Here is a 13,611-nt window from a genome sequence, read left to right on the forward strand (position 1 = left end):
CAGGACTGACATAGCTTTTTTCTTGCATCCAAATTTTCCTTTTCTGTGTTTCTCCTGTTCCTCGCTCATTTTGAGGATGTGGTGGATGTGGTGGATGCAGAGCCTGCCTGATACTCAACAGCAACAAACTCTGTGTATCCAAGACCTAAGTGGAGACCTGTGGAGTCAGTTAGCCCTGTTGCCTGTCCTGTGATTCGCACGCTCTCATCGTGATCCGTGTTATGCATGAACATGCTAAATGAGCACTTTCATCGAACATGTTGATCTTTTGGTGAACGGTGAACTGACCGTGTTGGTGTCCTGTTTGTGTGAGGCCTTGGCCGAACAGCTGATCAGAAGTGGTGAAGACCAGGGAAATGAAGGTTTTAGCTGCCTGTGTGTGATGGAGGGTTAGCGATGGATGCATAGGAGAAGGTTTTTTTCTGACAAAGAATAAGACAAAAAAAAGATGAAATGATTGAGTTCTTTTTTTTTAGGACTTTGAACTTAGCTCAAAATTCAAGATTGTGAGTTCATTTTAGTAATTTGTGCGAAATGAACTCAGAGCTGGTCCTTGTAAAGAGTGAACTTGCATGACACTGAAGATGCTGAACTATACATTGTGCAGCCATATTAAGTATATTGATGACATTCGAAATAAGTATTCACAGGCCCCTCGGCTGCCACAGTTAAGGTACCATCCCTGAACATACAGTACTGTATGTCCCCAGGTTTGAATCTGGTTCTCATTTTTCTACTCCTGGACTTCTAATTTCTGCCATTTGCGCCAAAAAACGTGGCCACAGAGTTCAAATTTAGGTGCTGCTTCAGTGTGGACAATCCTGCCAAACTGGAGAGATGCTGTTTCAGATTGTGCTGGCTCTGTGTGGACCTGTTTCTGCCTCCCTCCCCTGTCTCTCTCCATGGGAGACAGCACCTCTCTGCCGCCGCTGGCCTTTCTGTGGCAGCCGTTGGCACTGCTGGGCTGTCACATCACACCCTCTTCCCTCTGCTGCTTGTCTTCCCCCCCCTCTCTCTCACCCTCTCTCCCTCTCCCTGTCTACTGCATCCCCTCTTCCACTCTCCATGTGTCTTGTCAGTTGTGTTTGGCAATGGTGTCATTATCGGGCAGCCCGTATCACACTTCCTTCGATGAGCTGTCTGTCTGCTCTCTCTGTCTCTCTCTCCCTCCCTCTCTCTTTCTCTCTCTCTCTCTCTCTCTCTTTCAATCCCCCTGCTAGTCAGTTGCCCATGGCGGTTGTGTGTCACCTTTATACCCAAGACATGCTGTCCCTCACAGACGTTACCCATAATGCTTTGCACGGCTGCCACTTAATCTCCATCCTTTGCAGCTTGTGTCCACGACCAACCAGAATGATGTGAGTGAAAAGAGAAAGCAGCACACCACATGGCACAACTCAGAGATAGGTCAAGGAAAAGATGAAGGAAGTCCATATCATGACAATCATAATTTAAGGAGATATCAATAATTGATCATTGATATGTTGTATCAGCCTGGAGTTAAGTGATCGGCTCTAACATCTGGCATGTCGCCCATGTCGCCCTATGGTGTTACAGTCCTCTGAGAATTTTTCAATCATTTAGATAAGAGAAGTTATTAAATGAGAAAATGTAAAAAATAACGTTAATTTCCGGTAAATAATTAGCAATATTTAGCTTTAAGTTGACTGCAGAATTGTTTTTAATTCCTTAACCGGGTGACTTTACCTCACATGCCCAGTTTATCTTCTTCTATTTCTAAATGAAGAACTGATTCATGCCACGCTTTTATGTACACAATATCTTTTCTTATAAAAAAGGTCCACTGAGCAACGCTTCGTCTTTTAACTCAACCAGTTTATTAAAAATAACCATGAATAGTTAAGTTTAGATTCTTACAAGACATAATCTGTTTGACCCTCCCAGATTTGTTCAGACACTGACCCTGCATCATTCAGGGTCATTCCTCTGTGACTTCCCTCGTGTGTGTGTGTGTTTGTCAGGGCTTTGTGTTTCAGCTGGGAGCTCCTGATTGTGTGACACCCGTGTGCGGCAGATGAGACGGCCTGTCAGTCAGCTGTGGCCTGGCTGCCCTTTGAAGGCCAGGCCAGGGGGCGAAGAGGTGCCGCAAATGGCCTGTGAAGTTTACATACACTGCCCACTGCTAAACAGATTAGCTCTAATGAAGTGTCTAATGCCGGGGCCGCTGGCTGACATAATCCTGCCTGGCAGCCCGGCCCCTTGGCTGCCAAAAAAGCCGCCCTCCCTCCAGCCCTCTCTCCTGCCCTCGCACGGCCTCTGCTGCCACCCAGGGCGACTCCACACGGGGAGGTGCCCACTGTTAATCATGCCGGACAGTGTGCGATCTGACATGCAAATGTAGGTCATTGCATATGTAAATGTGTGATTACGGGGCTGGCATGCCAGGACACATTAGCGAGACTGTGCTCTCAGCAGGCGGTTGTCACAGCGCTTTAGAGGCTCATGCTAACATTTGTCAAGCTACCACGCAGCGAATGAAAGCAATGCCCTCTTGTCCTCTCTCTCTCTCTCTCTTTTTCTCTCTCTCTCTGCCTCTCTCTCTGATCTATATGCCTCAAACCATCCATCCTCCTGCATCACTGCACAGATGCAGGACGGACATTATATTAACATAAACCATTGCACAATATGGCCACTGTTTCAATATGACACACCTTGCGGATATTTGTGTAGGTTTAGGCGTTTAACATCTCTGTAATGTAACTTTAGTTTATTGTGAAACCCTCAGTGGAACAAAACGTCATATCTAAGCTTTATTAGCGGTAGTTTTTTTTTACAATGGTCGTTTGCAGCTACAGTAACGTTGAACAATGGGTTGTGGAGCAGAGTGTCATGCTCGCTGTCAGACTGACTCTCAGACAGCTCAGGATGATGGCGGTGTCATGCTGAAAAATGCACACACCTCTGCCGTGTTAATTGGACAGGGCATCTCGTTGGCTCACACCCCTTCTTTTGAACCTGTCAACTTTATAGAAGAAAAAAAGATTAATGTTTAAATTGGTTCCTTACTCTGTCCTCAGCCCTGACCTATGGAATAATTTCATTATCAATCGATATTTTTCAAACAAAAATACTTAGTTACTTCTCCAATAGGTCACATGAAAAGAATTAAATCAGTTTTATGTCACTTCAAACTGAATATTTCGGGGTTTACACTTGTTGGCTCGCGATTTGAAGATTTCACCTTTGTCTCTCTCTTGACATTTTGTGCCAGTGTTTTGCTTTACTCTGTGTTTTGCTTGGGCGTAATCGTTCATTTTCCACTGAATTAAAATCTCGTCGTCTGCCTTGGGAGAGAGCAGGCAGCCGAGGGAATCCTGTATCGCCTCCGGTTCGCTCGTGGTAATTCTGTCAAACCGAAACACAAGTGGAGTGCACAAGTGATGACACTCTCTTCTTGTGTGTTTTTAGTGGTTAGGAGATTAATTTTTGACCTTCTCCCCCTCTTCGTATTCCTTCCGTCTGTCCTAAGTCGCTTGCCCCTGAGCTGCTCCCAGAGCTGCACTGGCAGAAGCGCCGGTGACATGTGGCATTCTGATATCTGTCACCTTCTGTTTGCTCCCGCCAACGCCTTGTACAAGTTTACCAAAAGGCTGGAAAGGTCATGCAGCCTGCTCTGTGTGTTTTTTTTCACACATCATATCCAAGGGGCTCATTCTGTTTTATTTTGAGTGTTTTTTTTGTTTTTTTTCCTCCTGAAATTGTGGACGGTGAGTGTTGCAGCTTGCTCAGCCAATCCTGTGGTGAGGAATCTTGTAGACTGTGGTCTGGTGCCAGGAGATAACTTTGTAAACTTCAGTGGATTCCTGTGGACTTGCTGACTTTAGGGACGACAGTGTGCCGTGCGTGACACAAAGTCTTAGTATTAGCCTGCCCAGCAGATGTAAGCTGTTGGGTTTGATTTATTACATAGGATACATTGTCAATCTACATGTAAAAGTAAGATTGAGAAATGCATATAATCAGAAGTAAATATCTGGAGCTAGTTTGGCAGACACGTAAAGTTAGATCAGGTAAACTGTTGACTCACTTCTTGTAATTTTAGACTTGCAAACCTCCAGGTATTTTTTGGTTAGCTATGTAAATAAAAGAAAATCAGTATTTTCCTCCCTTCTTGAGCTTTTACCGAGGAGATCTGGCGCTGCAGTTAAAAGTGTACACATTCCTCAAGACCTTTCACAGCGTGACACATCAGCCTAATGCCAGTCAAATCACCAGAAGCCCAGAGCAGCCTCTCAGCAAAACAAACTACACAAGCTAGGCCCCACCACAGTTTCACCCACACCTTTCAGCCCGCATCCTTTGGCTTTCTCGGTAATGTGGAGCAGTTGCACTGCAATGGCAAATGTGTAGTTACCACAAAATGTCTGTAAATTGTTCTTTTTTTTTTTACCTAACTGTGCATGTTTGAACACAGATGTGTGTGTGTTTGTGTCTGGATGTTGATACGAGTTGATTTTTCTCTTTCAGAAACCGCTGCAGCCAGATATGGGCCACAATTCACTGGCAAACTTCCAGATCGAGAAGAAGATTGGTCGTGGGCAGTTCAGTGAGGTTTACCGGGCGAGATACCTGCTAGACAACACATCAGTGGCCCTGAAGAAAGTTCAAGTAAGGCACAGGGAATGAGTCACTTCAGATACCAAGAACATCCAGTGCTTTTCAGTGGAAGTGAAATGTTAAACTATGATTGCGTCAGGTGATGCTATGTTCACCTAAGTCTGTCACCTGGCCGAAGTGTGGAAGTTCACAGTGACAGGCAGTTTAGCTCTGGGGATTAATCGCACTCACACAGGATAATGTGCTCGAGCATAAAGTTATAAATCTACATACTGATATGGCTGATGCATAAGAAAGCCCAAGGAAACATTATGAAACAGAAATAAGCAAGAGAAATTAAAGAATGCTAATTGCTATAAGCACCCTGATAGTGAGGACCACCAGAACTGCACATGACCATAAGGGGACAATATCACTTTTTGAAGGCTCTTTAACATATATTTGGGTGTCTGTCTTGCCTTCCGGACCCCAAAATGTGGGAATTGACAAGAAGAGGCGGGGCGGGTGAGCAGTGGCTCATTTGCATTTAAAGGGACAGGCACTGGAACCAGCTGTTCTGAACAGGGTTGACAGTTTTTAAGCGGATGAAAAGTGCTGTGATGTTTGATCCTTGGGGTATTTTGACCGAAGCATGTCACGGACACCTGGGAACTACTGTATTTTCCGGACTATAAGTCGCATCGGTCTATAAGTCACATTTATTTTTGAAACATTTAATTAATAGCCGGGTCTCATATAATGGCCGGGGCTTTGTTTACATGAACAAATAAAGGCCGGCACCAAATAGCCTTGACGCCAGAGTCTCCAAACCAGAAACGTTTGTAACAACACCGGGAAAAGTTGCTATATTTGTCACTAGTCGCTTTTGACAAAAAAAAGGTCGCCAAGAGGGGTTGGAAAGTCGGCAGATTTAGCGAGAAAGTCAGAGTCAGTTTATTTGCCATTTGTGGAAGGAAACCACATTGGAAAAGGGTTTGCCACACTGTTGCCACACTGTACGGCGTCATAGATGACACGGCATATATTTTTGATATATAAGTCGCTTCTAAATTTAGGTCGCATGGCCAGCCAAACTACTAAAAAAAGCGCAACTTACAGTCCGGAAAATACGGTATTTTAATTTGTGGAGAAGGGGCATAAAATGTCTCCTTTAAAACATGCATCATGTATATTTTCTGTTGTGGGATTAAGTACAATAATCCTGTGTAGGTAAATCTTCCTTCACAGTGTCTCTGCAGTCTCCCTCTGCAGTTCTCATGGTGAATGTGTACATCCATCTACAGATAGATCCACACACACAATATTCACTGACTTATACACACACACAAAACTAGGAGGGTATGCTGCTCTGGTTGAGTTTGTATACACACACACACCATATACAGTGATGTGTGTGTTACTCAGATGTGAAACACCTGTAGTCACTCCAACGCCACCCTCTAGATAACAGCAACCATGTTTTCTGTTAAGTGTTTTTTTTTCCTGTTTTCTCTACATCTCTCCATCTTCCCATTTCTTGAATATGTCATAACACCCCTCTCTGTCCTCTCTCTCCCCCCCTCCCCCCCTTTGATCTCTTGATAGATATTCGACTTGATGGATGCCAAAGCTCGGCAAGATTGCATCAAAGAGATAGATCTCCTTAAGGTAAAGAACCAGAGAAGAGTGAGACGGCGTCATGCGCTGCGCTCTGTTCTCTTAAGGTGCCTCAGCTGAGACCTTCCACCACAGGAAAACAATTGATCTGCACCAGGCATCTTGGATTTCTGTTGCTGTGTGTGTGTGTGTGTGTGTGTGTGGGCACATGCACGGGTATGCACGCTGCCTTGCATGGTTATGAATGCGGAAGGGGTGTTTGTGTATTTGTGCACACAAGTTAAAAAAAAAAGTGAATGATTGTGTGTGTGTGTGTGTGTGTGTGTGTGTGACTTTACAGTATGTGTGTATTGTGTAGGAGTGTTACATCCCCCCAGGCTCACATTGACTCTTTTTTTTCTAAATGCCAAAACTATTGTTTTTTATCTTTTTGTAATGTTTAAAGCCGGGCAACAGAGCATCAGCATGGAAATTTAGCAGCCTCCCTCATGTGTCTCTTGATGTTTTACCTCCTCCCTTTCCTCATTCTTCTTTTACTTTTTTCAATGAAGAGGTTTAATTTTTTTTCAAACTACCTTAAATGTGTGTCAGCCAGACTGCTCTCAAATACTAACGAACAACTAATGACAGCTTCAATATTTCCCCCTGTCTGCAAAACTGTAGATGTGTGTGTTTGCGGGTTGATTGTGTGCATTCATGCATCCCTGGTAGTGTTTCCCTCCATACAATGCGGCCTCCTCTCTGTGTGCGTGCGTGTGTGTGTGCACTGCAGGCAGTTTTGTGCACTATACATACACATTAAGAGAGAACAAGAAAACAAAACCAATTAGTTTGTGCCACTCAAACACTTCACTAAAGCTCCTGGGGCTCTTTGGGCCAATCAAAGACAACAATACTCAGATGCAGGCGAGACCCTGTAGAGAGCTGTAATCTGAGTAGCAGATCAGTGACTTGATGGCACGAGACAGCAGAGTTTGCCGGGGTCTACATCTCTGACCCCCTAAGAGGAGGGCACACGGGTCACGGCGAGGTTAAATGTCACACTCTGCCAGGTGACAACATTTTTTTCCATTCCCTTTGTTCATATCCTCTTGTTTTTTCCTCCCTCACTACATGGATCCTCATCCTCTATACTGCTCCCTTCTGCTCGTTCCCAACTCTTTCTATCTCTTATTCGCCCAGTTGTTATGTAGCTCCATCCATCCCTCCTCCTATCCTTCTTCCCTGCCTTGTTTTTCACCCCTCAGAGCTTTTTGTTCCCTTTTTCATCCTGTAAACTGATTGCTAGTGAACATGGAAGTTATGCCTGGCCCTGTGCTACCCAGCCAGCCTAATAATAAAAGGGCTATGAGAGAGAGAGAGACGGTCCTTCTGCCTTTATCCCCACAAGACAGGCCAACAGGAGACACAGCCAAATCAGAATAATGAGAGGCACACTGGCATGGGCCGACTGGAATGACACACATATTTGTGCATGGTCACACGCATGCATGTGCGCGTGAAAACCACACACACACACACACAGTCACAGCCTTTCAACAGTCGGCCTATTTGTTTGTTTGTCTGTCTGTGTTTATGTCTGCTCATTCATCTGTATTTTCCTTTTCTGGCATGATGATTTCAACTTGAGAATCTCACTTCTTCTCACTCGGTCCCTTTGTCTAAATCTGCGCTGACGGGAAGGTTGGTTGCAGAAATAGCCCGCTCCCTGCCAATCTGCTAGTTTCACCATTCTTGAAATCCCACAGCTGTGTATTCCTCTCTCGCTTGTGGTTACTATCAAGACTGGATTGTATTCTGAAGACTAATGATCTGCCCTAATTAGCAGTGAAGAGCTGTAATGATGTCTGTGTGCTTGCTTCTCTGTGTCTTGTGCGTTATGTTTTGTGTTGTGTTGTGTAGAAATGTGTGGTGCGTGCGTCTGCGTGCATGTCTGGGTTCTGCATCTGATTAGATTATACCAGCGGTTTTACTGACAAGACAGAGGACTGGCAGCAACCAGCTTCATTTAACCTGATACACACACACACACACACACACACATAGACACACTACAAATTCACTTTAATCTTAAAGTCTCTTCATGACCAATATACTTCTTTTTGCAAGTTTAATACGTATTTAGTTTCTCTTCCAGTGGACAAACAACCCCAAATTATGAATCTACTCATTTTCTTACTGAGTGCAGTGAGTTGTACCAATATGGCGTGCAACACAGGGTATTCATTTCTGCAGACGTTGGGCATCAGGGACGGCTCCTACAGCATCTGCCTCAGTTCTCAACTATTGCTCCCATTTCTTCAGCTGCTTTATGAACACAATATAATTTATTATCCTGGTTAATTTTGTGTCATCAGATCGAATTAGTCGGCGTGTTGTTCTCCATTGCAACACATCACCAGCTCACCAAATATACCACATAGTCTTGCATGATTAAGTGATTACACACACTGGTGGGTCTCAGCCAGCATGTGTAATTACATAATCAAGCAAGACTCTATGTGATATTTCCCAATGAGTGATTGTTGTGTTGCAGTTGGCTCCCATCCATCATTTACATAAACATCTGCATGTGAACACATCTCTTCATTTCTCCGTATCCTCCGCCTGAGGTTCAAGTTGTGGAAGTGGAGTGGGTCGGGATGGGGATGGGGATGGGGATGGGGGGGGGTTGGAGGAGGGGACTTGTCATCACTCCCTGGCTGTGCTTCCAGTGTGGAGCCGCGCAGAACTGCCACTCTCAGCCAAAAATACATCTGGCAAGAGAGAGGGCAAGGCAGGGTGAAGGAAAGATGGAGACACGAGGAAAGAGGGGAAGGGGGGGGAGAGAATGAGAAGAAGAAGAAGAAGAGGATTGTGGAGGGCTGTAGAGACGGAGTGGAGAGTGTAGTGTAGCGTAGTGTACTGTACTCTGCTCTCTCCTTCTCCCTCTTCTCTGCATCATCCAGAGCATGAACATTTCTTTAATCACAGCAGAGAAAGCAGAGCGGAGCCGAGTGGAGGACGCCTGTCACACCGCTCCGTCTGCTTGCATCACCGCCCCCCCCCACCACCACCACACACACACACACACACACTGACACACACACACCCCTCCTCAACACCGCCACGCTGCACAGCTCCATGTCTCCAGCTCTCCACATATCACTGTTTCTCTGCCTTATCCCTCCCCCCTTTCTCTAACTCTCTTCACCTTCTCCCTCTCGTACTCTTTTTTTTTTTTTTACCCTCCTCACCTTTGTTCTCTTTCCTCTACCTCCTCACCCTGCCCTGTCTCCATCATTCCCTTTGCTTGTCTGTGTCACTGTGTCATTTGTTTCTTTCCCTTCATTGCGCCTCCTTCCCTCCCTCCCTCCCTCCACCTCCCCCTCTCCTCTTGTTGCTCTGGATGGATAGAGACTTTTTGCTTACTACAGGGAATGCTGTTTCTGACTTATTGACCAACCAACAGGAAGGAATCTCAGCCAGAGAGGAGCCTGGGCTGCTTGTTTTTCTGACTGCCAGTCATGTCAGGCTGTCAGGCGTGTGTGTGTGTGTGTGTGTGTGTGTGTGTGTGCGCGCATGTACATGCGTCTGGGTGTGTGTGTCTCACACATGGGCTGTTGTCATCACAGACAGAGGGGTTGTTGTGACATTTCACCCAGCTTTGTCACACTTGAGGACAAAACCGTCTCATTAGATCCACACTTACCAAATACGGATTCCAAATACCAAATAGGTTTTTATTTTTAATTAGTTGTGGAAGTATAGTTCATCGCACAACTCACGACATTAACTTTTAATATTTATAAACTGTTACACGGTTTTTGTTATTCTGTATATCTATATTCTATAGCTTTGACAAGGAAGGATTTTCACTCTTGGGTTCGGTAGCGTGATACTCTTAATATGATAAGTGTCACCAACGTGTCTTGTGTTTGCTTGTTCTTAATCTGTCTCTCTCTCTCTCTCTCTCTCTCTCTCTCTCTCTCTCCAACAGCAATTGAACCATCCCAATGTGATAAAGTACCATGCATCTTTTATTGAGGACAATGAGCTAAACATAGTCCTGGAGTTAGCGGATGCTGGGGACCTCTCACGTATGATCAAGGTAAGGAATCCAGCACAACAGCTGCCCAGCAAGCTCACACTCCTGTTCAGGCAGAGAGAAGAGCAGTCGATATGTTCATAGAGTTATGAAAAACAGAAAAACAGACATTTAAGGACACGGATGAAAACTTTCAAAAATATGCAGATATTTAGCTTATCAGATATTTACTCTATGATGAGGGCTAATTCTAAAGGCCGGCTTTGGTTTTACAGATTGTATAAGACACTCATTATTATTGTGTAAATTATTTTGCACATTATTATGCAAATGTAATTCCCTACTTACACTGTCTTTACACCATTTCAGTTTAATACTCAACATGTTCACACCCAGTCACAGCAGTCAGAGATTTAGTGATCACAAAAAAATGAAAGCCCCTGGATAGGTGATAGTCCTCTGTACATTAATATGAAGTTTAATAAATAGATAACTGATTTAATACATGCTGTGGCCTTCTGAGATAATGTCTCAGACTTATCAGACAGGATCAGAAAGTAATGCAAGTATGAGAGCAACAAGCTGCTGACATGGTCCTTTGCAACCGAAGGACTGATGGCAGGGGGTCTGTGGTTTGTGGATTTTGACTACCTGGACACTGAGTCAGTCTGAATCATCCATTCCACAATGAAACCAAAAACCCACTAATATAAGACCTCCTGCAGCCGTCTTTAATCCCAATAGTCTGCGGCGACGTGCCTCAACTGTGAGAGGGAAGTTGTTAAAAATCAAGCTATGATTAATTATCATAAAGCACCAGCATGTGTTGTATCTGTGGGTTTGTGAACAAAAACTGAGCATAACTTATCTGGCTTTAATCTTAAATTGTCCTCGTATCTTTTACATATTAAATCTTGACGTGTCATTCGTGGAACATTTTAATGAAACATTCGGGAAAACGGGAGGTTTTAATTGTTTTTTTGGGGGGTATATTGTCATTTTCACCCAAATACTGGCCACATGTCTGGAAAAAAAAAAAGATGAAGTCACTTCATTGGTTTTAACCAGTAAGATCAACATTTAAACTGAATGTAGAGTCTAACCACTTAACTGTAATCATATGTTTAGTAGAAATAAGCATATAATATGGAGCTTTGATCCACATAGGTGTGTAAAGTTGACCTCAATCTATTAGCTCTTTACAGCTGGGATGTTGTTGTTGAAAATGGAGCAGAAGAAGGAGCAGGGTTGGAAGCGGTTATATCCCAGGCTCACCCTGTTATTCGTTTTTGAGTTCGACCAAATCCCGAGTTATTATAAAAACCTGCCAGTATAGCAAATTAGTGGTGTGCATGTAAAAAGCCTGGTCTTCTCCCATGCATAAATGATGCGGCAGCGTTGTATCGGCACAGCTCGACAAGCTGTTTGCAGTCATACTCAGCAGCTCCACATTCGCATAGCTCAACACAGCAAATTAGGAGAGGCGAGGATTAGCGGTACAAGAGAGTGAACATGGCAGGCTCGGCACACACACATTCACACACGCTGATATATATCCCGTACAGACAGACACACACACACACTTAACACACACTGAATTCATACATACATATGCCATACTGGGGTAAGCAAATGTGCAGACACAACCATGGAAACACAGTCTCACACATGTTCACAGATGCACTTTACAAAGATGTAACATGGCAGCCCCGAAGAGGTAAGATAACAAACCACACAGCGCATCACTGCTACTGTATGTTAGCTAAGCTACCGAGGATGCTGGGAGCATTCAGACTGTTTCTTCTCCTTATGGCTGCTGACAACACACACAGACACACACAGACACACACACACACACACATATGTACACGCCCCTCCTCTCCACCATTTGTCTCCCGCACAGTTTTAAATGATTTGTTTTCCTAACGTAACAGTGGCAGTCCAGAGGTGCATGCCAGGGCTTAGCCCCCACTTCTTCAACTGTAATGTGAAGTAAACACATTCGTACAGTGCTCCATATGTAAAACAGAACCCCCCCCCCCCCACCCCTCTCGATGCATGAATTTAACATTTTTTATTCTTTTTGATTTTTCCTCTTCCATGCAGCTCTCTCCTCCTTTCTCTCTTTCTCCCTCATTCTCTATTACTCTCTCTCTCTCTCTCTGACCATCTTGGAATTCAAATGAAATCAAATGGTCCTTGATTTGCATGCACTTACAGAATATTGCATGTGCAGTGTTTGCTGTTAAAGGCATGGAGAAGAGGGTGGTGGTGGTGGTGGTGGTGGTGGTGTTGGTGGGCGTCTATGTGCTCCCCCATTGACATCAAACAGTCCTCTGATATGGAAATGGGAGGGCAAGGGGAAGAATGGCTCCTCACTGACGCTTTGTTTGGATGTAGGCCAAGGTCTATCCCTCCCTCTCTCCATCTTTCTCAATCGCTCTCTCTCGCACACCTTTCTTCGTTTTCTGTATCTCTTACCTACGGTGTTCCCTTCACTTCATTCCATTTCTCTACTATTTGCTCTCACCCCATCCATCTCCCTCTCTGCCTTTGTTTTTTTTTTCTCTTTCTGTCTCCCTTGTTCTTTCTCACATTGTTTTTTAGGCTCCTAGACCAGAATTTGTAACAGTCCTGTCCTTTCTCCTCCTTGACCCTTGACCTCACTGAAGACAATGGGTTATTCTGTGTTTTTTTTTTTTTTTTACTCTGACGGACAAACCCACCTCTCCCTCTACTATATATCCAACCTTAATGTGGTGCAGTAAATATTGCAGGCTCATTATGAGAACACCCTGGAGAGAGGTAGTATAGGCTGCAACAGCAAAAGTAGAAAGGAGATTCCACACAAGGACTCTGCATATTTTCCAACACTTTCTCAAAATCATAGTTGTAGCAACAGTAGTTGTAGAGCCACAAATCTTGAAAATACATGCATATACATACATAGGTAGTTACCCTGTAGTATACCATTAATGTTATATATTAAATAAATGTCAAGGAGGTAATTTGCTTGAATAATATTGCAGCACTTGTTGATTTCATAGGTCTGATTTATATACTGTTGATGCCCTAGAAACGTTCACTTACTGTACGGTTGGTTTTAATAAGTTTTTCTAGGAAATAGTCTTTGCTAAGTGCTGTAATTGTAATTGCCATGTGTAAGACTCCCAATGCGAGCTGGATTAGGTCCAGGCCTTTCTTTCCTGCAAAACAGATCCACAAGCACATCCCATAAAAAAATCCCCTGGTAGCCATATTTCTTACATCCTCTCAGCCTTATACATTGCTGTCTGAGGAGGAGTCCCTATCATCAGTTGTTGATGTTAGTCATGGTGGATCAATAAGCCATTATGTCTAAGCTGAAGCTGCTGTCATCACTGCAGCTTTTTTCTGGAGAGGGACCA

The 13,611-nt window shown here is 44.1% G+C and overlaps 1 protein-coding gene across 1 annotated transcript in view; it reads left to right on the plus strand.

Annotated features, from left to right (window-relative positions):
- The window catches only part of nek7 (NIMA-related kinase 7), a 58,355-nt gene that overhangs the window by 24,703 nt on the left and 20,041 nt on the right, over positions 1-13,611 (plus strand). The window contains exons 3-5 of the mRNA XM_083969936.1: positions 4,492-4,632; positions 6,166-6,228; positions 10,157-10,267. Coding sequence (XP_083826062.1) covers positions 4,492-4,632; positions 6,166-6,228; positions 10,157-10,267 — 315 coding nt within the window. The remainder of the gene's footprint in view (positions 1-4,491; positions 4,633-6,165; positions 6,229-10,156; positions 10,268-13,611) is intronic.

This window comes from Trachurus trachurus (assembly GCF_905171665.1).
Source record: "Trachurus trachurus genome assembly, chromosome: 4".
Taxonomy (NCBI): Eukaryota; Metazoa; Chordata; class Actinopteri; order Carangiformes; family Carangidae; genus Trachurus; species Trachurus trachurus.